General features: G+C 39.4%; 1 protein-coding gene across 2 annotated transcripts; it reads left to right on the top strand.

Moving 5' to 3' along the window:
- The first annotated feature begins 4658 nt into the window (after positions 1-4658).
- ZDHHC7 (zDHHC palmitoyltransferase 7) lies at positions 4659-24431 on the top strand. Of its 2 annotated transcripts, none has more exons than XM_084294647.1 (8): positions 4659-4782; positions 10272-10357; positions 12191-12513; positions 15338-15462; positions 20100-20196; positions 20670-20751; positions 21025-21155; positions 22206-24431. In XM_084294647.1, exons 3-8 carry the CDS (start codon positions 12208-12210, stop codon positions 22380-22382), a joined length of 918 nt encoding a protein of 305 aa, XP_084150773.1. In that variant the 5' UTR covers positions 4659-4782; positions 10272-10357; positions 12191-12207; the 3' UTR covers positions 22383-24431. The 2 variants fall into 2 exon arrangements, with proteins under 2 accessions (XP_084150773.1, XP_084150772.1); XM_084294646.1 differs by having other exon boundaries at positions 4664-4802.
- The last annotated feature ends 1292 nt before the right edge of the window (positions 24432-25723 follow it).

The raw sequence follows: 25723 nt of genomic DNA on the forward strand, positions 1-25723 counted from the left end.
TCCCTCGGGATATCAGTGGCTGGTTTAGGGTTTTTGGCCCGGTTTCGCTCGGCTTTCGGCTTCTGTGGGTGTTCATTGCCAGCTCCAGGCGATGGGCATGGAAAGGGCTTGGCAGCGCTCTTTGGACAAGCCAGCAGCAAGACTGGCAGCGGGCAGCCTGGCAGCCTCCGTCACAGGTGCCATTTCTGGAAGCGGTGTTTTTGAGGGCTTTTAGCAGGCTGCACAATAGGTCCCTTTATTCCTCATCTCATTTCCCTGCTCCAGATTAAATCCAGTCTCACAGGAAAGGTTGAAGTGCCGATGCTCTTGCTTTGGCGGCGCTCTCTGCTTCCACACTTTCATTTTCTGAGTGTCTGGCCTCTGACAGTCCTACATCTTTCTCATTGGGATTATAACGTCTTTTAGAGGACTGACGTGCATTTCCTCTGCCCCTATCTTCATGTTTCTATCTATCCTTCAAAAGTCTTTAGTGGCTTAATGTTTCATTTTTCTTAAAAAGCTTCCTTGCTTTTACGCAGTTTCCTTTTTCTGAGACTGGGCACAATAGCAAATTATTGCTTTATTGCTATCATCGGGCATCAAGAGTAGAAGGGCAGGATCTAAAAAGCAGAAGGTACCACAGACAACAAGGTTCAGAAATTTATTTCAGTATATCGCCATTGCTTCAGTTAATATTCAAGGAGCAAGTATTAAAGTTAACCACATACAATAGGCAGAGAGCCAGAGATAAATATATATATATATATATATTCTTGCTTCAGATTGTGCCACAGAGGGATGGAAAACCGTCACAAAATAGATGTGTCACAATGTTATCACTCTGCACCTGCAACAGAGCGCATTATGGTTCAGAACAGAGAAAGGCTGCAAGGGAACGGATTATGAAAAACAGCTTTTATTTTTAGTTAAAATGTAAATAAAACATTGACACAAAGTACTGTTTAATGGGGAAGCATCCACACAAATGACAAATGTTTGGCACCTTGCAAACATGCATAATTAAACCTTCAACAGCGCTAGTCGGCTTGAGCTGTAAGGGCCTATGGCAAACGACATATTCCTGTAAATGCTTTATTTTTTTCTAATGCAATCTGTGAGCAGCTTTACTGCTCTTTGCCAAACCGTTGGAGTCCTTATACAAATCATTTGAATTTCAGTATTTGCATTTCTAAGGGCAGGAACAACGGGGCATGCATATTTCATATGTTCCTCCGATATGTGAAGTATTCAAAAAGTCCCACAATTTAAACAACACGTTGGTTAAGGTATTGTGGCTGTCTCTGTGGAATCTGTAACAGAGATAAGCCCCGTTCCTTCCTACGAGGACAGGAAGCATGGAAACAATTTGCTTCGTACAGCGTTATGTTTCAACATTTCTTAGGTAATTTGTTTGAGGACTTGAAGTTATCTCTGGCAAACAATTTATCTTGGCAGCATTGTTTGCTGTGGAAGTGGGTTCCAAAACAGCAGGACTTGCAGAAGAACCTTAGTCCTGACATGTCTGGTAATGCTTTTCGCATGGCAAAAACAACACAGTGCATATTAAAACGAGCCTGCCTAAGCTCTGCTCTGCACACTTAGCAAAAATGCAGGGAGGAAAATATTTGACTGATTTGTTTGTTTTTGAGTTCAGGAGGAAATGAGAAAACTGCACAGTGCTAAAAATACAGAGAACAAAGCAAGATGAATTTAAGAATTTCTGGTTAGCATAAATTTGCTGACTTGCCCTTAAGCATCTGCCATATTGACCGTGAAAACTCCCATTGTGTAGTGAACATAGTGAACACTGCACCTTTTAAAACCATCTGACTGGCAAAAGAAATTGGTACAGCACAGTTATATTCTATCAAAATGCCTCAGCACCCTCAGAAATTGAGGTTAAAAATTTTGCAATATCAGACTGAGTCCCTCAAGGAAGCTCTGAGGTCCAAACTGGTTCTCAAGATCTTTGCCCTGTAGTGAGCACAGACTGTATTTGCTGTGTGAAGCTATCCAATCTCTCTAGCAGTGTTTGAGCAGAAATCAAAACTAACTTAAAAAAAAAATCCTTCCTGGTCTCTAATCCTTAGACAGCTTCAAATGAAAGCTGGTTTTCAGAACTACATCCACAAATAATGGCTAGTGTAACGTGTATAGTACAAGATCCAGATGTGACTGAACTTTGAGAAGGCTCAGATCTGGGAGAGAATGCCCTAGTTTCAGCCTAACTTTATGTGACATGACATTGTATAATTTTATTATTTTTTTTAATTGTCAAACAACTACTTCGTCTTTACACCTTTTCTCCTTCAATTTGCATCTGGAGAAGTGTACACTGCCAATGCAGCACGGCCAGTATGACTAACACATTTTAAGATGCCCTACAGATGCAGAAGTGAGGCACCATCCAGTGGACAAAAGCAGTGAGTGACAAGATGGGACACTGCAGTGACAACTTATTAAACATCAGTTCCACTGAAATGGATTGCAACATTTGCACTGATGTAGAAGTTCTTCCTGGTAAAGCACATGCAGGAGCTGCTGGAGCAAGTATCCAACCTTTTGGGCACAACAACACGCAGAGTCCTGTCTCATCAAAACTGCTAAGTCCAAAAAAAAAAACAAAAAACAAAAACAAAAACAAAACAAACAAACAAAAAAAAAAAACAGAGAACTCAATTTTTTTTTTGTATATTCTGGGTGACTGTTGTGTATCAGCCTGTGTATCAGCCACCCTAACATAGAAGCACAAGCAAGGTAGTATGCTTCAGTTTTCTTGAGGGGTAAGCTCATTAAGCACTGTATCATCATAAGTATATACCCAAGACAATGTGGTTTGCTTCATTTTTGTATGGGTAAATGACATGTTAGTTATATTAAGGGAGAATATGGAGAGAGAAGGAAGTTTTAGGAAAAGGTCAACTCCTATGATTTTATGTGCATACATGTTTGCATACTGTCATTTCAATAGCAGAGTTTGGCAATAGGGTAATTTCTTCCAGCTAAAGCCCAGCTGTTGGGAAATAGAAGACTACACACAAAAGCAAGTTCTCCTGAAATCCAATGGTCCAGGACAGAAACAGAAGAAAAAGAAAAGAAAAAAGGAAAAAAAAAAAAAAAAAAAAAAACACAGACATGTAGGCAGCTGTATTTTATTGCACTTATCAGCATGCAGAACTCGTTATGCACTTGCTGCCGATGTCCCACTAGATGGTGTTCATGCTACGAGAAGAAAAAAATGAGTATGGAAAAGTGTACCCAAGCTGTGATAATGTCATCCTTCAGCATTTTTTTTACTGTGTTTTAAAATGCATCTTCAGCTCACACACTGCCAAGATTGCTATTTTGCATCTCATTTTCAAGGCTACTGGGTATCTACTTTTCCTAATACGCTGTGGAAAATACTGAATGATAGTCATGTGCTAGTATTTCCACATGAAACATTTCACCTAATTTAACTACAGATGTTGAGCCTAAACCAAATCAGTTCACAAAATTTAGTAAACGGGAACTGAAAAAGCTGCCTGAAATCCTTCTCCTGAGACTCCCTGAACTAAAAAGCCACGAAGAAACAAGACTCCCTGAACTAAAGAGGAGCCACGAAGTAACACTGAGTGTGGGACATCACGAAAGAAAGCCCTTGGTGGCCATCCTGAGGTAAAACCCCTGGGATCTGCAGCCAGTTTTCAAAGGGGCAGGTAGATGTGGTGCTGCGGGACTATAACGCCACACGGAGGTATCACTTTAGAAGCTGTGAACACACTTTTAACCCAAAGCGATGATTTTATTGAACATTTGCAGGGTAAAACGCCAAGCTGCTAACTTAGGTGCCTCAAATCCTTCTCCTGAAATTCCTTGAACTGAAGAGCCACAAAGAAACAAGATTCCCTGAACTGGAGCCATGAAGCAATACCACTGCGACATCAAACGTGGGACATCACAAAAATAACCCTTGGTGGCCATCCTGAGGTAAAACCCCTGGGATCTGCAGCCAGTTATCACAGGGGCAGGTAGATGTGGTGTTGCGGGACTGTAACTCCACACAGAAGTATCACTTTAGAAGTTGTGAACACACTTTTAACCCAAAATGATGATTTTATTGAACATTTGCAGGGTAAAACACCAAGCTGCTACCATAGGTGCCTCATATCCTTCTCCTGAGACTACTTGAGCTACAGAGCCACGAAGAAACAAGACTTCATGAACTAAATAAGAGTCACAAAGAAACACTCGACATCGAGCATGGGACATCACGAAAATAACCCTTGGTGGCCATCCTGAGGTAAAACCCCAGGGATCTGCAGCCAGTTATCACAGGGGCAGGTAGATGTGGTGCTGTGGGACAGGTAGATGTGATACTGTGGGACTGTAATGCCACACAGAGATATCACTTTAGAAGCTGTAAACACACTTTTAACCCAATATGATGATTTTATTGAACACGCCAAGAGTCTGGACCCACGCAGAGCAAAGCGCCTAATAATGCCCCACTCTCAGAGCCCCTCCTCCCCACACACTGAGGCGAAGCCCCGCCCACACGGGCATCAAATCCGCCCCGCCGGCGTCTCGCGCATGCGCACGCACCCAATTGCTAACCAACGCATGCGCAGCTGAGGCCGGGAGGGGGGGCTCCGGGCTTCCGCCTCCCGCTGGCGCCGCCCCGGACGCTTCCGGGAGTCGTCGGCTCCGCCGAGCGCCCGGCCCCGGCCCCGGGCACGGCGGCGGCCCCGGCCCTGCCCGGCCCGGCCCTGCAGCAGCGGCGGGGCTCCGCCCCAGGAGGCCGCTGAAGGAGGAGCCGGGAAGGTCAGTGAGGAGCCGGGAAGGTCAGTGCTGGAAAGGAGAAGGGTCGAGCCCTGTGGGGAGGAGGGGGTCGAGCCCCGCAGCGCTGCGAGGGGGGAGCCGGGCCCTGAGGGGGGGCCTGGGAGGCACCGGGGGCGCCGTGCGGGGCTCGCACCGCTGGGTCGTGGGCACGGGGATGTGGCTGAGAGCCTCGCTGGGGGTGTGATGGGGTTGGGGGCACGATGGCTGCTCACCATAACGGGGTTAGAGGAGGTCTTTGGGAGCTGACGCTCTCCTGCTTCGAAAATGTGCTGATAAAGCAGAGCTCTGATGATTATTTAGTAAATGAAATGATAACTTGAGGCTTTTAGGGAAGATTTTAATGACTGAAAGCTCGTGGTGTCCAAAAAAAAAAGATAACGCTTCTTATCTGTCTTTAAACTTCTCTTGCTTTTGCCCTAACTTAATACATTTTGTACCGTACTTTTCTGATAAATTCCCTGAATATGCCTTTTCTGAAAGCATAGGGAAGCGAATTGGTAGCATACTGCAGCAGTAGGAAGGCTGAAGACGAAGAATGGAAAGGAAATGTGAGAGTTTATTTTTAATTGCTGTAAGGAACCGTTGAAAACAAAGGGTTTAGCACTCTCTTAATCGATGTTGAAAATCGCCAGCGCAAATATTTTAGCTTTGATCTGTGACGTTACTTTCTGTAACCTTGAAGGAGAAATTGTATGTGGATATGGATACGATAAGTGGCAGTGCCTGGTACTGCCACCCGGATACTGCAGTGCACTCACTGAATGAGATACTCAGGCTCATCCTCAAGTGAATGTGAGGATAGGGAATAAATTTATCAGTGTAAAAACCACAGTTAAAAAAAAAAAAAAACACACAAAAAAACCAAACAACTCTACAGAACATGAGGCAGTTGTCATTGGCAAAGGAGTAAAACTTCCAGTTGCTACATAGCGATGTGATATTTGTTTAAGCTTTCTGGAGTCTAATCTGAATTTGAGCCTGTGGTCCTGTTCCAGAAGAGGTAAGATGTAAAGCCCAGCCGTAGCTCCCACATATCGTGCTTGTGTCCTTTCTCAAGTAAAGGTTGTTCGCTAATCCAGAAGTGTTTTCTCCTTGCTGTTGAAACCCAGTGAGCTCGTCGTGTATCGGATCGTGTGCATCTTTTGTGGGCTCTGAAGTCTCATGAAATAGGTTCCCCCTGATTTCCATATTTATGGAGTGGAAAAAAAGATACCTAGCATCTTAGAAGCTTTTTGGTATTTTGCTGAATATGGGAAAGTGAATCGGTACTGCAGATTTATCAGGTTTGTTGCTGACAAGCAAAACGCTTTAATACATTTTATAGATGTGTGTTCTGAAGGCCTGCAGAGTTTTTTCTTTCATTTTGTATTTTTCATTTTTGTTTTACCCAGGGTGCCAGTTCCTGTTTTTTTGTGGATGCTTATAAAGATGCTAGCAGCATAAAGACATGAGCAATTAGATGAGCAGCTTGCCTGTAAGACATCCATACATAATGCTGAGTTACTGTATTCCTTTTCTCTGAAGTCATGTAGCACATCCCCTTTTCAGAGCTGAAAAGAAACTCTTCCAGTGTTTTCTGTGGCTTTCGACTTGCTGTAGAGACTGGCATAAGGAGAACCATTACAATAGTTTTAAACTTGCATGTTAAATATGTAATTTACTGAAGATCATCTCTTGAATTCATCCGTGGATGTGTGCATGTAGACAGCATCATGTTGGTGATGTGTTTCCACTGCAAATTGTCAGTGTGCCTGCAGCAGAGCAGGTGGAGTTCAGTAAAAGGAAGGGCTAAAAGGTATAAACGAGGAATTCCCTAGATAAATACAGTACAAAATATGTTAGAGCAAAAGCAAGAAGGTTTTTAGAGAGGTGATGAGCCATGTCACCGAGGCCACGGGACAGAATCGGGGTTGTAGTTGATGGATTTTTTTGGATTGTAGTTGCTGGACTGGTCCTGCTGAGTGCCAGCTGCTCAAAGCAGTTCTTGCACATTTCATGGTTGCTGAGAAAGCTTAACCTTGAAGTCGTAGTACCAAGCAGACAGAGTTCCCTGCTGCAGAGCTTCCTGCTGCAGAGCTAGGCTGTTGCTGGGGCTGACCTAAAGGCTTTTCAGTACAGTTAATGGTCAATGTAGTTATTGGAGTAGTTTTATTTGTTTGCCGGGAGGTTGTTTGCCAGATAAGTCACTGAGCAGGGCTTGAAATGAGCCACAGTTTACTTATTAAGTGGCTTTGCAGTTGGGGTTGTATGTATCTGTAATGAAAAGTAAGTTACCCAAATCAGGCGTGATTATGTCTAGATGCTGGCCGATGGATATTTATTTATCGGTCAGCAGTGAGTGGTCCAAATTGCTGATGGTTTCAGATACAGTAATAGGTTTGCCCACATGGTTTACTTTTAAATTTTGCAGTTTTTATCAAAGTTAATGTTTAAGCTATTTTATTTTAATGAGACTACATTTCTGTAATCGTGATTTGCTACCAGTGCTGTGTTTGCTGTGTAGGATTTAAATCAGTCATATGTGAACGCTGCACGGTTATTGCCCTAGTGTGTGGTATCAGACAGCATCCCTACGACTTCTCACTTATCTGTACTTAGTCAGCAAAGTTGAAATAAAAGCATTCTCGTTGCTTCATTGAAACTGAAGTATGAGGAATTGTAAGAACTGCCTTGTGTAACTAGAAAGAAAAAGTGACCCAACAAGATTTGGGTTTTAATGACTAGATTTTAAACCTGTACGTCAATTATTATCTATATATCTGTTTAAAAAAAAGTGTGTTTTTTCTGGAACTGCAAGCACGTTAGGCCCAGTCACTTTACAAGACCATCTTTCCAGTGATCTCGAGTTTGTAATGTAACATCAAATTTATTTATTTTTATATGTTTCCACGTGCTTTCTAAGCAGTCCGCTTGTCACTTCTTACTGTTATTGCAATGATCTCTCTGCTGTTGGGCCTGTGTTTCATTAACAATGAGAGCAGGTCAGATAAGACATACTTAACCTGAGAATTTCAAATAACACTTAAGAGGGGAGCTGTATCAGATTAGATTTAATATAATCACCTGTGCAAATAGATGACATTTTGCATGAAACATTGAATAATTCAGTGTTATCTTCCAGTGCCAGCTAACGACTTGTAAAAGGTCAAATTAAAAACTGCTGCTTGGAGTATTAGGGTTTAAAGTATCACGCTATGCCTGGAGATTTGGACTTCAAATGTGTAACAAAGATGCAATGTAAATTTTGGTTAGGACAGGCAGCAGATAAATTAGCAGTCTACGGGAAAGCTGTGAGCATCTCAGTGGGGGTACAAAGCTCTTTGTGAAGTGTATGTGCTTTTCAGACATTGATCCCCTTCCCCTTGAAGGGGGACGGAGGTGGGGGGTAATGGTGGAGGCAGCTAGGGAGGAGAACAACGTGCAGGAGCAGGGAAAGTGGATGTGGAGGGAGGGATCACATGAGAATAAACCTGTTCTTGCACAGGCTGGACCTTGATGGCATTTCCATGTAAACCAGTCGTGGGGATGCTACAAGGATCCCTGACACTTTGCACAGATCTGGACAGATGATTAGGGAACTGACCAAACAAATCACGTCCCTGTCTTGTCAATGAGTTCGCTGCTCGTAATTTCAAATGATTACTCTGACTTCAATATTTCACCTGCAGAGGCTTAGCGTGTCATCTATTGCTTGTCATCCTCAGCTCGGAGAGCGGGTGGGTGATGCTGCAAATGAATGTGATATACACTCAGCGTGTCTTCTTTTTGTGAGTTTCTGCTCTGCTTCCACAAAATGCCACGTCAATGACAGCTTAATGACTGTGGGTTTCACAACATTGTGAAAACTTGTTTAACAAAAATATAAAAGGTTATTTATAAAGCAAAACAGAAAGCAGTCAGGAGCTTCGCTTAGTTATACGTGCATAAAAAGCACTTCCTTACCTTTTAGGCTTCTATAGATTATACAAGTTTATTTAAATAAGACATGAGTCTTCTAATTTCCAGGCGATTTCTGTCTTGGTGTAACTTCCATTGAAGTGGAAAAAACTGAACACGTACACTGAAAAATTCCATCAGTAGTGTTGCATTTGAAATAGCCAACTATTTTCAGAAGCTTTCCGTTTAAAGTGGCTTCATATTTGCTTTAGCTGTTAAATGCCAGAATCCTTACATTACTCTTAAAATGCCTTAATTTAAATGAACCTTCCATGTAAGAGTGAAGCTTCACATAGCTTATTTTAATTACTTTAAAGTAAAACAACTGAGGAAACAAACCTAGGTACTTCCTCATCCATGGTTAGGCACAAATTTGAAATTCCTTCTACAAGCTGGTCATCTCACCCTTGTATTATATAAAACAAAGGAAGAAAATCTTCCTTGATTGCATATGGGAGATTTAATTGCAAGACAGGTGTTTGTTTGCAGGGATCCCAACTTAGTTTTTGGGAACAGCAACACTTTGTGAGCATTCATGTGCTTGCTAACTCTGCCAGTCAGAAACTCAGAGCCCCAACTATACAGCTAGCTTGGGGTTTTATTCTGCAGTCCTGCTTCAAATGCCACTGGTGATTTCCAAACTTTAACCGCTGAATTTTTCAAGCTTTGAAGTACCTGGCTCTCTAAATAAAATGCTTCTCTTCTTCTTTCATGATGAAGAAAGTAAACCTTTAGACTGCTTAAAAAATGCTGCCACTTCACACGGGCTGTGTGTTGGGCTTGAGTATTGCATCCTTGTAAAAAGGAAGGAATGTGATTCAAGTTTGTGAAATGTTCGTATTGTGAAATCAGCATGGTTAGAACAGCTCCTGCCAGCATTTCAGTCCGTATACTGCCCTGTGTAGCATAGGTCTCATGGTAATTATTTGCCTCTTTGGTGGAATTCCAGCAAGGAGAACTTTCTAAGTGCATATTTCCATTGGCATAATTGTGGGCCATTTTCTTTTATATACAGATTCTGGAAGGAGTAGCTTCTTTATTTTAAAATGGTCATAGCTAGGTCTAATAATTGTTTAAAACAAACTTTCATAGTTTATGTTGAAATTACAAAAATAGTGCTATTCATGCTTGTTACAAGAAAAAAAAAGCTTGCTGTAAGCAATGAAGTCACTCAAAGTTTGGGATTTTTCGGTATCCTTTAACTCTTAACCATAGGGGAACAGCAAACAGGAAAAACTTCTTGGGTACATTAATTTGTAATGTTAAAATCTGGATACCCAACTCATCTTAAACGAAGTATGAATGGGATAGATCTTGTTCAGTGTTACTTGAAACACTCTTTAGACATTTTCAGAACGTTATTTATGATAGCTTAAGCAGTGTAAAAGTTTCTTCCTGTGGTCAGAAGCTTGTTTGCTGTAATTATATGCAGCATATTTCAAAGTGCTCCTATCACCATGCGTTATTTGTGCTTGACATTTTCCTGATGAAGCAAGAGTCCTTTACTAATGAGTTTTTTGATGATGTCTTTTCAGATTACATCAAATACGACTATGTGAATAGCCTAGTATAGCCCGAAGGAAGGACATGATGTCAGAATAACATACAAAACATTTGTGAGGTATGCAGTTTTTTTTTTCCTGTTGTGTTAAAAGCTTTGTTTGCCTTTTATGCAGTTAAAATGAACACAGTAATTTAGTGTCATTCCATTTGCATGCTGCAGTAGTTGTTTGCAGAATTAATCAAAAATTCACGTCATGACATACAGAACTATTGATTTATGTCTTTTCAGAGTCTCGATGTCCCTATTTATGGTAACTTGTTGGTTTGAGCAACTGAAAACTTGCCTTGATTGAAAAATTGTATATTTCTTCTGCTGAGATACCTCACCCTAGGTGGATGGAATTCCAAATTTGTGTTGTGTATGAGGCTTCAGATTAGGAGCTTTTTTTTTTTTTTTTTGGTTCATTGATTCCTCTAAAACGCTTCAAAGCATCTATACAGCAAGAGGTCTTGGAGGAATAACAATTTTAAACGTTGTGTTTGAATCTCTACGCTGCAATCTGCATATATTTGCTGTCATTTCTAGTCTTTAAGATTTTTCCAGCCTTTTTCCAGCCTAATTCTAGCCATTAAACCTGAAGGATCAGAAAGATTTGCTAGGCAGAATATGTTTATCTGACTTGATTCCCATAGATGAGACAGAGTTTTTTTTTTAAAGGGTCTAAAACCACATAGCTTCATCTGCAATCTGTGTCAAATGTGAGTCCTGGGGATGGTCACTTTGACCAGTTTAGACTAACAAAGTGATCCTGTATTCAAGGTCTTGGGATATAACTTCAAGTCTCAATATAAGCTACTGTTATTATGGGGAAAGACCTGAGACTTTTGTGTGGCTGTCATCAATCAATATAATGCTTTCAAGTTTCCCTCTGATATGGCCTTTAATAGCATGAATCAATATAATTTTTAGAGCACAGCATACTTCTAAGATAGCAGTCTAATCTTGATGCATAACGTTTAAGCTTTGTCTCCAGTTTGTTGGTAGCACTTCAGTTCTACTATTCTGTGTCTTTGCTTGTTAGAGACGTCTGGAAAATAATTCTGTTTTCCTGAAGGCTCTTAAGGTTTCAAGTCATATTTTTGTTCCACATTGGAACAACAACAAAGCCCTAAAAGCGTTTTCATGAAATTAAATTAATTAATATGTTATTTGAAAATCTGATTCATATAATCTGCTGCCACGCTAATTTAGCCACTGCCATTTGTTTCCCTTAAGTCTGGTTTGATGTAAAATCGTTTTGTCAGTTATCCGATGTATTTTTGTAACTGTCTTGTCTTTTTTTTTTTTTTTTCTTCTTTAAATACAATAGCACTTCTGTCAACAAACTTACTTGCTTTCTAACTTGCTCTGTTTTCCATTAACAGTGTACTGGAACAGCTTTGTTTCCATTCTGCTTTTTCCTTCTGCTTTTCCCTGGGTTGCAGAAGCAGTACAAAATCTCAACAGGCTGGTGCCATAGTTTGCTGTTTTCTGAGAGACATAAACTGTAATTTTGGGAAGAGTTTGCCATTTGGAGTAGTCCGAGATAAAAGAAAGAGGTTGTATTTTTACTATAAGGAGAATGGTTTACAGGCATAGCAAAGTGGAAATAAAATGATTCGGGCATTGAAGTAGCATAAGAAAAAATATAGTTATGGGATTATAACACTCAGCGAATAGCTTACAGAAACTTTGTTGAAACTTTGTAAATGAGTCTCTTCTGATAACGTTTTTTTTTTTTCTTCTGATGACAGAAATATTTTATTCTTATGTTGTCACAGAATTGTTCAGTTTTTGATCAAAAAAAAAATCCCATTAATTATTTTGAAGCTGTCTTACAAAAATAGGAAAGGAGAGCGCCCCTAGTCCTGGTTTCCTCACACGTAGTAATGGTATATTTGCTTCCCACAGGGCAAGTCCGGAAAACCATGCAGTCATCAGGGCACAGATTCCGTGATGTTGAGCACCACCCGCTTCTTGCCGAAAATGACAGCTACGATTCCTCTTCCTCAGAGGCCGACATGGCAGAGAGGGTTTGGTTCATCCGAGATGGCTGTGGTATGGTCTGTGCTATAATGACATGGCTTCTGGTTGTCTATGCAGACTTCGTAGTGACTTTTGTCATGCTGCTGCCTTCCAAAGACTTTTGGTACTCTGTGATCAACGGTGTTCTCTTTAACTGCTTGGCAGTGCTAGCTTTGTCATCGCATCTGAGAACTATGCTAACAGATCCAGTAAGTATGCGATCACTCCTTGGTGTTGGAGTACTCTTTCATATAGCTCATCGGCTGCAGACAGATTTGAAAATGTGGTATCTGTGCATTCCTGCCAGGGAAAGTAGCGTTAGATGCAAACTCCTCGAGTTGGAGGGACCATATCTGTGCTTTGCATATTGTTCTGTCAATGAAACTACAAATAAGCTTTGACTTGAGGAGCAGTCAGCGTAAAATGAATTATAAGGGAGAGGTAGGCTCACAAGAAATATATTTCATTTGTTAAATATTAACCCAGTTTTCTGAAGACACTGATAAGGGCGCTGATAAAGCTTTAGGCTTTTTTTTTTTTTATCCTCACTTCTCCTTTTTTCCCCCAGATTTATTTTCAAAACTTCATAAAAAGCTGTAGTTACATCCTGTTGATCATTTGAAATGTCTTCCTTTTATGACAAGTGGAGGAACTTTTAGACATAAACATGCTGAAAATTCTCTGTCACATACCCACATAAAGTCACAAGTACTGTACTACGTCACTTGTGTTATCTCATTTAGATATGTGGAGTCATTGGGAAGCAAGATTTAAGTTTAACAAGCATGCGGTTGTAAGAATAGATCTGAGCGGTCTTAGAAGCATTCATTTCTTAGGACTTCTAAATTCAGGAATTCAAGAAGTTAAATTGTTTATGTTGTACAAAAATCTATCACTCTTTTAGGAAAGAAATCTGTGGAGAGAGGATTGAGGGAAAGAAAAAATTTTCTCTGTGATTTTGAGACAGTAAGAGTATATAAAAATTAGGGAGTGGTCCAAATAAACAGCAGGGTGTTACAGCTAATGATTTACTAGAGAGTTGATTTATTTCTGAGTCCACACCCAGTGATGAAAATGTTATGACTTTTGCGGATAGTGACAGCTAAGAAACTTAATAGTTTAAGGTTAGGTTACTTAAAAATATGTACTGTTATACTGTATGTCTTTCTAGACTCACGTTGTTCTTTATGGATAAAACATGATTGAAACTGAGATGATTCACCACCTTTTTTTTTCTTCACTCCTCTCCTTCTGTCTCCCAGAATGGAAGACATGACTACATGATAGATACTAAGATTGAAGGAAAGAGGAATAAACCACCTGTAAAAACATGTGAATTATAACATACTCTCATAAATATATATTTGTAATTGAAAAGAATTAACAACAGTCAGAGCAGAAAAGATATTATGGAAATAGAGTGTATTTTATCATCAAAATGCTAAAGGTGTGACCTGAGGATGCAGTCCTTATTGACAAGTGAATAGGTGAATTTGAGAGATGTTTTATAAGGCTGAATTTATCCAGAAGATAAGTTTATGCATTTAGAAATTTTCTCTGTCTTTGAGATAGGAAACTACTTTACTGTAGACATGGTGAACTAACTTAAATGTGAACATTCATACTGAAAAACAAAACACAAAAGCAACACACCATGGTGTTTGGAAGCTCTCTCTTTTGTACCCCTTCAAAGACAGCTTTTTTGAAGCACCATTTAGCCAAAGAGTGCTGTTGTGGTGCAGAGTCCATCTGGGGCAGGTCTTGCACTGCCTCTCAAGTAGGATAAATGCGAGGTTGTTACTCCAGGCCATGGGCTACAAAAACAAGTGAAGAATCTGCCCAAGTCTAAAGTTATTTTACAGTTGAATGTGAAGTGCCTGCTGTTTTGTTAATCCTGTCCCAAAAACTTAAGGTTTGTACATAAGTGATGATGTTGCCAGTGGGCTTTTTTTTTCTATCAAGAGACAATTATTTGCAGTTGATTTAAGCCAACCTGGAAGAAGTTATCCCTGTGTGAAGTAAGCGGTGGCCTGGAGGAGTTGATGCAGAGAAGCCGTAGCACTTTCATTTCACATTGTGCTTTATTTCAAAATCACTTCCTGTCACAGATAAGCGTTTAACTCCATAAATAAGCAAAGTGACAACGGTACTTTGCATTAGTAGGGAGAAAATAATGCAAAATTATATTCTGATATCTTGGGGCTATAGACTAATTTTGTTACTGGAAGAAGCAATTCCTGCCTCTCCCTGGCTGCTCATCATCATTCTCTGTGTCAGAGCAGCTGCTAATGCAGCTCTGTCATTAAAATTTGTAGAATTAGTAACCTAAAAAACAAATTCTTTTCCTGTTGGGTTATTTTTCTTCTGGATCAGTTCCTTCAGCGTGTTTGCTGTGCATATACACAAACTTTCACAGTAGCAAAAGGCAGAAGGAAATGCTAGGGGCAGGCTGAAGAAGCTGATGGTGGTACAAGACAGTGTGCAGGTCAAAAGTTTGAGTGTAAAGGGGGAAAATAACGGTGATTTGTGATTCTAGAAAACTTGTGTACATGGGACAGGAGGAAAAATCATGGAATTGGAGAGTTTAAGTGAAATCTTTTAAGTAGTTCTGGCTGAGCTAACCTGTGGATGGCTTGGCCTAATAATGGAAAGTCACAATTAACATGAGAAATCATAGTGCTGAGTAGTGCTCGCTTGGAGTAACTTATAAGCAAATAGTGTACCTGTCATGCCTCTGTCTGCATGTAAAGATGTCTTCATCTTCATTCCATTTAAGTGACTACAGATTCCATCAGAATTATGCTAATACTTGGCCACAGGTGAGACTCACTGAAATGAAACTGAACTTGAGGTCAAGCAAGAGGTATCTTAATCATTTGGAAGTGATTCTGGCTTATGGCAGACTAACTTAAAGTAAATTAACTTATTTCAGCAGTTATCTGGAGATTACTGGTCTGAAGTCTGTAAAATGTATTTTTAAACGCTCTCATACCATTTAAGCAGCTCTTTCTCTTTTAATTGAAATGATTTCAGGGGGCTGTACCCAAAGGAAATGCCACTAAAGAATACATGGATAATTTGCAACTAAAACCAGGGGAAGTGATCTACAAATGTCCAAAGTGCTGTAGTATCAAACCTGAACGTGCGCACCATTGCAGGTATGCCATAATTGTTTTTTAAGCAATTACTCATATTGAATCTAGGAATAATGTTTCTGTTTTGCATGATTTTTTTTTTCCCACAAATTTATTTCAATATCCAGTATTGATCTGTGCATATTTCTTGTACATCATTCTAATTATCATGGCACACTTGTGATAATATAGGGCAAAGGAAAGAATGTCAAGGAATTTTCAGATAGAAGCTGATTAAAGAAGACTCCTGCAATCCTAAATTAAAAAAGATACAGACGTGTTTTAACTATCACTTTAGTTTGTATTCTTCTTGTCTTTTTACTGCTTCATTTGAAACTATCTGCAAATTGCTTGGTTATTTTCCAAAAGTTGCATGAAAAATCAGTTAAATGTGCATCTGCTTGTTGAAGATTTCATTTTCATTAGGACAGAAGTGATGATAATTTGAACTTAGTGTGCTGTGCAAGAGATAGTAAATACATCCATTGTTAATTAATTCTCAATCTTTTGAGTTTTCAGGCGCTGTGGATATGCATTTGTAATATTTATTGTGTGAGAGTTGAAAATAGATATGCCTGCATAATTAAGGCTTACATAAATATGTAAATATTCTAGTGGCCCTTCCTAGTTGTGAAGGGTGATGTGTATTGAATTGTGTCGTGTATTCAATTTAAGTTTCTGAGTTAGTAGCCGTCAAAAGAACAGAAGTCTTGTCAGGGCTCTCAAATATTCTGGAAATGTGTGGTTTCTAAATTAAAAGTCTCAGTGTATGTCACTTATCTGTGTGAAAGTTACGGCTGAGCATCCATTTCCACTATAAATATTCTGCCTTGGCACTGAAATCTTGTCCTTATCTCAGATGTGAGTGGGTTTGTGTGTCTGGAGTGTGAAGGGAGAAGTTTCATATATAGCCAAGTAGAAAATGCTCTTCAGTTAATTTATCTGTGTTTCAGGTTAGCTGCGGCATGGATACAGATACCAGGCCTGGCTTCGTGTGCAGTGAGCTGCTTTGATTAGTTCCAGCAGAGCATTGTGTGAGCACAGCTGTACTGCTCGCTGGGCAGGCTCGGGGGCAGGAGCAGGGCAGCTGCTTTCTTGTGGCAGAAAATAAGCCATCACCCTCTGGGGATGAAGAATAGCTTTGTGCAATCTGCTCAGATGTCTGAGCGTTGTGTTCACGGGATGCAGTAAAGAGATAGAGGCTCTGCTGCGTGTAGGTTGGATCTTGTTGATTTGCTCAGTGTAGATGTAGGCCGGCTTCCACAGGGACTTTGCAGGTATCTTTGTGAAGTGTTTCCCACATCTTTGTTCCCTATAGAATTGGCTAATTTGCAAATAACCCTAAATGAAGACATTTTGTGTTGAATGCTGCATAGGAATAAAGAAGCTGGAGGACTGGAGAGCCTAGAGCCTGTACAGCTGCAAGGCTCTGCTTGTGTGGTGGATGTGCAGCTAACAGCTACAGAGGCTTCAGGAGAGTGCTGCAGAATCCCTGGGCTACATCTGGTCTGTCATTCTCAGGTGCTATTTTGTTGGGTGTTGCCTGTGATCCCAGAGAAGGCAACGTTGATTTAAACATTAGTATTTCTTCATGGAAAAAGAATAAAACGCTAAGGAAGGACTTCTTATACATTATAGATAGCAAGAATTCAAGCAACATTTCCTTGGGAAGGCTTGTGCCTGGAAGTGCACATGTGATCCTTTGTAAGCCTGTCGCGTTTTCCTCAGGAGCTGGATATCTGGGTTAACTCTACTTATTTGTTACCCGTAGCATGCTGCTAGTAATGTCAGTTAACTCCTCTAAAGTAAAACAAAGGATTTTTCGTGTAGTTTCTTGAAGGTTGGATACGTGATGCAAGGACAAACTAGCTGGAAATCACTTACCGGAATCTGCTTCTTTGCTGTATATTTAGCACTGCAGAAGTGTCCCAGATAGCAAAAAAGGTTTGCTTGATTACACTGCCAGCTTTTTATTGGCTTACAAACCCATTCCAAGGATATTAAAAAGACGGTCTAGTCCCAAATAGTCAAAGTGGCAATTTGCTGTTAGAAGAGAGTTGAAAATGGAAATTGAAGTTGGTTCCTGTTGGGAAATAGTTACACTCAAAGCCACAGCGCAGGTTTTGAGTAGTAAATTATTAACAGAAGAGGCTCTTATGCTGTTGTTATCAAAACTGTTGTGCAATGCTGCAGAAGTTCTTTTGAGGAAGAAAAATAGTTTCATAATGCACATTAGTGATGGGAAAACAAGAAAGAAACCTTTCTTTACAGCTAAGTAGCCTCCATGAAATACTTGAAACTAAGATTGCGCTGCGTAGTTAATATTTTCAGCATAAGGAGGAGGCTTAGCCAATGTGAATGTTTTATCAGTTTCACCGAAGGAGCACAGCTGTCATTATCTCTAGCCTGTGTGTGTGTACGGGGAGCTGTTCAGAATCAGGTCACTGAGATGTTTGCATGAGTTTTTCTGTGAATTTCTGTCACCCAAACCAGGTCCTCTGCAGCCACTTGCTGTGTCTTTCTGAGAGGTATCTTCTGCATTCAAGTATAGTTGCACTTGCAGTTGCCTGAATGCGTTCAGCAGCAGCACCGAGCTGGTGGAGACCTTCCTTTATCCACAGCTGCGTTTTCTCACTGCCATACTGCTCCTTCCTCCTGAATAGGCGTGAGTGTTCATGCAGCTGCTCAGTGAAATGACCCAGCTTGCAGCTAAGGGAGCGAATTCCCCAAATTCTCTGCTGCACGGAGAATCTGTGCTGGGAGAAGGGAAGGAGCAGGATACTGGGGTAGGAAACAAGCTGCCCAACGTCTGCAGCATCACTGCCAGTTTGTTTGTTGGCTGGAAGCGTTGGCTGAATCGTGGTGTTAAATGAGAAATGAAGGCAGGGTTCCAGACATCTGATGTCTTGGAAGAGCTGAGTAGGCTTGTGAGAAATACTGAATGAGCAAAAGTGAGTCCGGCCCACTTCGCATCCTTCATATTTGGCTTGATTTGAATCCGGGTATGATTTTATTCAGTACTTTACCTTAATAGTCTCTGTAGGGTGACAGTTTATCTTCTGTGTTACATCAGAAGGCTTGCATGGCTCTGCTGGCGTTAGCTCACCTTCCCCACCCTCGCGGGTGGTAATGAGAGGCTGACTTACAGGCTCATACTGTGAAAGGAGAATCTTCTGGAGAGCCTTCTGAATGCCTCCTCTTGAATGATACCTGCTTCTTCCACACTAGAGAATGGTTGCGGTGTTTGCTTGTGGTGTTGGTTTTCCATGTGTGACTGGCATCATTTGAAAAGCAAATTGCATCAGTGGAGTTACCGTCTTCAGTGTCGATAAACCAAGAGGCAGCAGGAACACAGGGACTGGGTCATGATAGCCCAGAGTGAAGGGAGCTTTGGAAGAGCAGTGTGAGATTTGGGTTTCCCTGCTATTACCTGCACAGGAGCACGTTCTGCTTCTTGCTGAATTACTTTGTAGTCATGCACATGCAATGACTTAAAGATGATTTTATGTGTGAGAACACTGATTTATTTTTTTCCACCTTTCCTCACTCTAGTGACGATCATCTAGCCTTGCTTTGTGGCTTGTTGGTGCAGCACTCATAGATATTATACATAAATAAACAATAAAAACAAAGGGTTTTGAATAACAGTGTCTGGATTTGTGAGGCTTATTTGGCTCTGTTTCCTGAAATGAAAATGCGTAACAGTTTTGGATGCCTTGCAGGGAAATATGAAATGCTTTGAGTCTGTGCCTATCTGAAGTACAAAGCTAGGCAAATGAAATATTAGCGTTATTTAAGCTATTGATGATACAAAGAAGAAGTTCAACACATTGCAGCTGTTCTGTTTTTCTTGCATAACTGTTCACATTTGGTCATAGACAGGCCTGAATGTAAGAGAAATGAGCCCTCCAGTGCCTTATGGCCTAGCAGATGTAAAATGGAGTTATTGAAATATTTGACTTTTTCTGGAATTAGCCATGACTCAGAACTGAGCAGAAACTAAGCAATTAGTTACAGATCTAACAAAGAACATTAGTGTTTAAGTATCCATTAATAAGTAGGCAAAGAATGTGTGCTGTGTATAGTTTCAATTCTTGTTTTATGTTGAAGAAGTGAAGGGAGACATGGTAAGCCATTGTTTGTTTGCGATTTTGGTTGTATGTGTTTGGAGTTGTATGGCCAGTTGATACCTTGAGCAACAATTTTTGTGTAAAATCATTTTCCAGATTCAGAAACTACTCTTACAGCTTGTAACCCTATAGACTGGAAATAATGATTTCGTCTTAAAAATATATATATAATCTTGAATCTAGAATATACTGAGGGTTTGTTCATTCAGTGCCACAAGTGTCTAAAACAAAGTACTGGATTCACTCGGTTGTGTGTTTGTCTGCAATGATTCTCTAAAGTAAGAGCACATATACTATTTATCTCAAGTGAAGAGACAACCTATATGGTCAGTCTTAACCTATATGGTCAGTTTTAAAACAGGTAAAAGTGACCAAATATTTTATTTGCATTACTTTAAAGAAACTGGTAATGGAATCACTGTTTTCAGTTTGTCAGGAAAATATAATTCAGCTTGTTGTCTTTTGGCAACTGGATTTCTATTTCAAAATCTAAATCGTTTCTCAACAAATGTCTCTTTTCTTTCCCCTTAGTATTTGCAAACGATGTATTCGAAAGATGGATCACCACTGCCCATGGGTGAATAATTGTGTGGGGGAGAAAAATCAGAGATTTTTTGTTCTGTTTACGGTAAGTGAAAGTCAACAGCAGCATGATCTCGGTTTGAACCTGCCTTGTTTATAACTATTTTGACTATGCTTATTAGAGAGCAATGGCTTAAGGGCACAACTGCGTTATGTTGTTTGCTTTTCTCCTTCTACCCAAGATATCCTCCAGGTGGGAAGATATTTCTACCCATATTCATTTTAGTATGTTTTGTAAAGTACTGTTTTAAGTCGTCATGATTTTGCAGTTGTATAGTAAAAATCAGTGAATTTATAGTGTGATTTAGGGAGCTGATTTTTATACACTTTGATCATTGCCTGTGTTTTTAGATTCAGACTTAATTAAAAATTACTTTTACATCATTGTAAAATGATTGGGTTAAAAAATTGAAGTGGGGAAGTATGTTCGTTGTGCAGTGGTGAAGGCTGGCTGAAAAGAATGTCCAGTTTGTTTCCTGGCAGCAGTAAAAAATTAATCTCTCTCTCTCTCATTTCCAGATGTATATAGCCCTAATTTCAGCTCATGCACTCATACTGTGTGGGTTTCAGTTTTTCTCCTGTGTCCGAGGGCAGTGGACTGGTAAGCAATTACTTAATTTTCACTATCTTAATCTAGCAGATACTAAGTAAAAGTCATCATTTTCCACTTATTTCAGTCCCACATATGATGTATTATGGTACTTCAAGTGAGGTTCTAAAAACATTTTGATACCTTTTAAGTTTCTTAAAATTGTGACATGTTGCTTCAAGTGTCAAATAGCTAGCTTTTATTCCTGTTTGTTGAAGAGATGTCTTAGCATGAACGTAATCTATAGATCTATTTTTTTTATAAGTACATATGTTGTTTTCACAGAATGCAGTGACTTCTCCCCACCTGTAACTGTGATCCTGATGATCTTCTTGTGCCTTGAGGGTTTTCTGTTTCTCACTTTCACTGCAGTCATGTTTGGCACCCAAATCCACTCAATATGCAATGATGAAACGGTAAAGACCTCTACTTCTATAAAGAAAATATGATTATATAGAGATTTATTTACATGAGGGAAAATTCTTATTTTGTAGGGAAAAATAATTTGAAATATAGATTTTATTTTCTACAGTTGTAAAATGGTGAGACGTCTTCGGTATTTGCTTTGTAACAGACATTCTCGTATTGTTTGCTCTTCTGACAAATTCTGTAGTTAGGTTTTCAGTTACACGTGTTGCACAACTTCAGTTTGGACTTCCACTTCTCAATAATCACAAACTCCTAAAATGTCATGAGAAATGACTGTTTTCTTCAGCTGTTTGCCTAAACTAGCTATCTTGTTTCAACTCTTCACCCTTTCCTACTTTGATATATTTTATTAGAATATAACCATAGTTAGGACATTTGGCTCCCTTGCCCTGAGATCTGCAGTGTTAAGCCTTGAGAGGATGTTTTGCGTGAGATAATTGACTGGAAACGTAAGAAATTTGAATATTGTGGCTGTTCAGAATTTTCTCATCTGGGGCTGTTTAAAAGTGTACTCTGTACAGAAGAGCTTTGTGTGTTACAGAAGTGAAAAACAATTGGTAAATATCCAGCCTTCATTAGGGGAAAGATTAAAAAAAATAATAATAATTAAAATAATGCATTTGGGAAAGTAAGCCTAGCTTCAGTAATTAGAGTACAAAGTTGTCTTGGAAGCCTTATTACATGGTTTCATTAAATGAGTAAACAACTTTTAGTGTACATGTCTTGTGTGCAGATGTTCTGGTTTCCATATCAGATTTTCTGCTCATTTTGTCTTTCAGTTTGGGAGGCTGGGGGAACAGGTAGGGGTAGACCAAGCTGTCCTGTATACACTGTATGTTCTAAGTCGTCTGCCTCGTACCCTCAAGGTTAAATCAGCCCCATTCTTATTTCTTCCTTACTGAATAAATAACAGTAAGAAACTAGTCGGCTCATAGTCATAAATTAAAATGTGAAATTGTCATCAATTTTGATAATTCCTATTAGATGTCATTAAACTTTTGACTTCAGTGTTTCACTGTGTGTCTGTTTACATACAGGAGATTGAAAGACTGAAGAGTGAAAAGCCAACATGGGAGCGGAGACTACGCTGGGAAGGAATGAAATCTGTTTTTGGGGGTCAGCCTTCACTCCTGTGGATCAATCCTTTTGCAGGATTTCGAATCAGGCGAATTCTACTGAGAACAAAGAAAGGAGGACCTGAGTTTTCTGTTTGAGTCTAGTTATGCTGGAACTTGCAAGAATACTATATAATATTTATTTGGGGCCAGAAAAGGCTGTCTACATATAATCTGTGACCAGGTGAAACTGATATCAGACATTTGCTTGTAGCAAGCAGAGTTTTATACGTTTATCGTCACAGACATCTCATTAACTTTCAGAGACACAAACTGGATCTGTAATGGTCTTAACAGCAAGATAACAAAGGAAAAGCACGTGGTCACACTAAAGAAGCCAAATGTTGTCATGCTACTGTAATTTATTTTATGAGATTAATTATGCATTTTTGTTAAACCCTTCTTATTTGACAAATGTTTGGGTAATTACTGGTGTGTTTTTATAAAAAATTATGTACTTAGGTGCAGTTGTCAATCAAGGAGGAGCATTATGGTGAAAGTTGATCTCAAATGAGACCTAGCCTTCTAAATCCAGTTTTCAGGGAATAGTGGTTTGTTCAGTTTTGATTTCTATTTCAGCTTGTCCTAATAAACAGAGCTGTACTTGTGTCCCACTTCAGACACACATTCCTCATATGCAAGTGATTCAAGGGACTTGTGCACACGACAGCATAACACGTCAGAGGCACTATTACACCCCTGCCAAATGTCTTCCCAGGCTCACAAAAGCATGTCCTGTGTTTGGCAGTTTTAATCTCATGTGGCATTTAGGTAAGTTCTAAATCCTCGGTAAACAACACTTTTAACTAACAACTGCAGGCCAAGTTCTGCCTTCAGATATGCATCTCCAATTCTTAATGCATTGATTCTAGAGGAACTTAAGTGTACGTGTTTGAGGATTGTATCTTGTCCTCTGAGCAGGGCTAAGTGGGACCAGTGGCTATATCCCCCTATGTGGGATTAAAATGAAATATTAAAATGAAATTACTGGAGATTAGAGTTAATCAACTGAAAACACTTGTCTATAAGATCTTGTTCTGCCTTTTTTTTTTTTTTTCACTGCAGGGGCTTTTCATAGATGGAAAGCTATTGACTCAGTGATCCCATGAACAAAGAGATTGGAAGAACAAGGAAAGTTCCTCTAGTACTGACAGAACTTGCCTCTTTCTCAAACATAGAAGAATCTGCAATAAAATGAATTATTTTTAATTTCATCATTTTCCAACCAAAACTACTTTCAAGAAAAGATCTAGAACTGCTTTATGTGGGCCTGACAAACAACAGTAGTGCTAAGAAATGTTTAAATGTTTGTAAATCTGCAAGTAATTAAATGCAAACTGCAAGTAATGAAATTCAACTAACAGTGGATTCTTGAAAAATTACATTTAGACTATTTTTTTGTATTGTTAATTTGTTCTATAAATTACTGACAATATAAAGGATAAAACAGGAGCCTTGATGCATAGCTTGAAATCGTGCCTAGAAAGTAAATAGCTCCCTGTTCTGGGACTTGCCTTAAAATTGTCCTGTTCTTGCTTTTGCTTTGCGAGTTGCACTGATGATCTGTCCCACCTCAAGCAGTTCAATGTGCTGAAGAACCTTGCATTTAGTAAGTTTACTTACTACAGAAGTTATACCTTCTTTTTTTCACTTACCTGCTTCTCCATTTCTTTGTAACTGTTTGTGGCATCTTGGTCCCTGCTTCATCAGGTTTTACACCATTAGGTGGGTGAACTTACTAAGGGGTCCATTTATTATCGATGACCCTGCAAACAGAACCGTGCAATACTACGTAGTAGGTTCACTTTGCCTGGGGGGGATGGTGTGTGTAAGGCTGGAGAATTTGGAGGTGGACACGTCCAATGGAATTGCAGCCGAATGAACAAAAGTATCTCTCATCTAAGTCAGGGGAATGTTGGAACTTCCACGAGAATCTTTGCATATTCAGTTGCACATCTTAAAGACTGGGAAAAAAAAATGTGTCTGGCTTTGTCATGAGGCTCTTAATGTGTATATTGTTTAATAAAATATCCTGATGAAAATCAGAAAATATCACTTCAAGTGAATGAACTCTGTGACTTAGCAAGTGTGTGCGTGTGTGAAATCAGGTTTACTTGGCTTTTCAAACACTTGTTACGTTGTAATTTTTTAATGTAAAAAAAAATAAAGTAATGAAGACTTAGTCGATTAACTTATGTTCTGTATATGTTGCGTTTTTGCACATATACATCCATATTCACATATATTTACATGTCAGCACCTGCAGGTTATGGTCTCATGTTCTTTGGCTTGTAATCTACAGACTAACAGTAGATACTATTTACAAATTAAGGATGCTACTCTGCTTAGTAAGGATTTTAAGCTATGTTAACTACTTAGCTGCATCCTCTGGAGTAACTCCTTATCTTACTAGTACCTGCTTGTCTAAGGGAAGTGTGATAAACATGCAGTGAATGCTTTCTGTTTGAAGGCACTTTACAGGACAAACAGCTTTCATACTTCCAGGTATTTATGTAAAACAGGTTTGGGCTCTGGTTTCTCTACCCAAATGCTGACTTTTTCCCCTAGTTCTATGGTTTGAGATACAAACAGAGCCCAATGTTACAGCTGGCAAGGAAATGCATCACTTACAGAGCAATAGGTTAGACTTCATTACCTGAGATGCATGGTGCATGTTTTCTGACAAACAGTTGGCATCTTACCCCACTACTAAAATATTTTTAAATTATGGTTTTGAACTTTTCATTACAAAAAATTATTAGTCCAATAAAGCAGAAACTAATGAAGTACTGACTTCCAAGAACATTGATTTAATTTAGAGTGGGATTTGACAGGAAAGCCAGGAAGAGATTTTTGCTATGAATCAATTCTGGCCCTAAATGTAGGCCTGTTGTGAGTGAGTTATAAAATATCAAGTAAAATCAGGGCTTTGCAACCACATATTATCCTCTTTTTTTATGAAACAGGTGAAAATCCCTAGGATATTTGCGATGGAGAAATCAACACAGGAACTTGAAAACTTTGTTTTGAATTAAAAAAAAAAAATCAAGCTTTCTTTCTGAGAACTGTGGACCATATGGAATTTATTTCCACTAGATTTATTTTCTTACCATTGATGAGTATAAATGTACATTTAATTTCTAGAAAAGTAATCTACATGATGGAGGAACTGGAAGCAGTGTTACACAAGTACAGATGCAGCAGGAATGCTTGCAGTGGGACTTGTTTTCCTGGTATAGCTGTTTCAAATCAAAGTTATCAGCATTTATATCAGATCAAATTCATCATAGACAGTAGAAAAATAAAACATTGTGATGTTAGGTGAAATTCAACCCAGTCCTCAATGGTTTTCAACTCTTTACACTGTAGAATGGCAACTTTAAAATATCTTCCCCAGCCACTGAAATGACCTGAGTACAAAGTGTTCCCCTTTTGATGTG

Source organism: Netta rufina (assembly GCF_964035555.1).
Source record: "Netta rufina genome assembly, chromosome: 13".
Classification (NCBI taxonomy): domain Eukaryota; kingdom Metazoa; phylum Chordata; class Aves; order Anseriformes; family Anatidae; genus Netta; species Netta rufina.

What these genes read in the sequence shown, in the direction of transcription:
- ZDHHC7 (XM_084294647.1), top strand. Translation starts at nt 12,208, where the DNA reads ATGCAGTCATCAGGGCACAGATTCCGTGATGTTGAGCACCACCCGCTT. An exon ending in GAACTATGCTAACAGATCCA is followed by an intron (nt 12,514 to 15,337) that starts GTAAGTATGCGA and finishes AAATGATTTCAG; the next exon opens with GGGGCTGTACCCAAAGGAAA. An exon ending in GAACGTGCGCACCATTGCAG is followed by an intron (nt 15,463 to 20,099) that starts GTATGCCATAAT and finishes CTTTCCCCTTAG; the next exon opens with TATTTGCAAACGATGTATTC.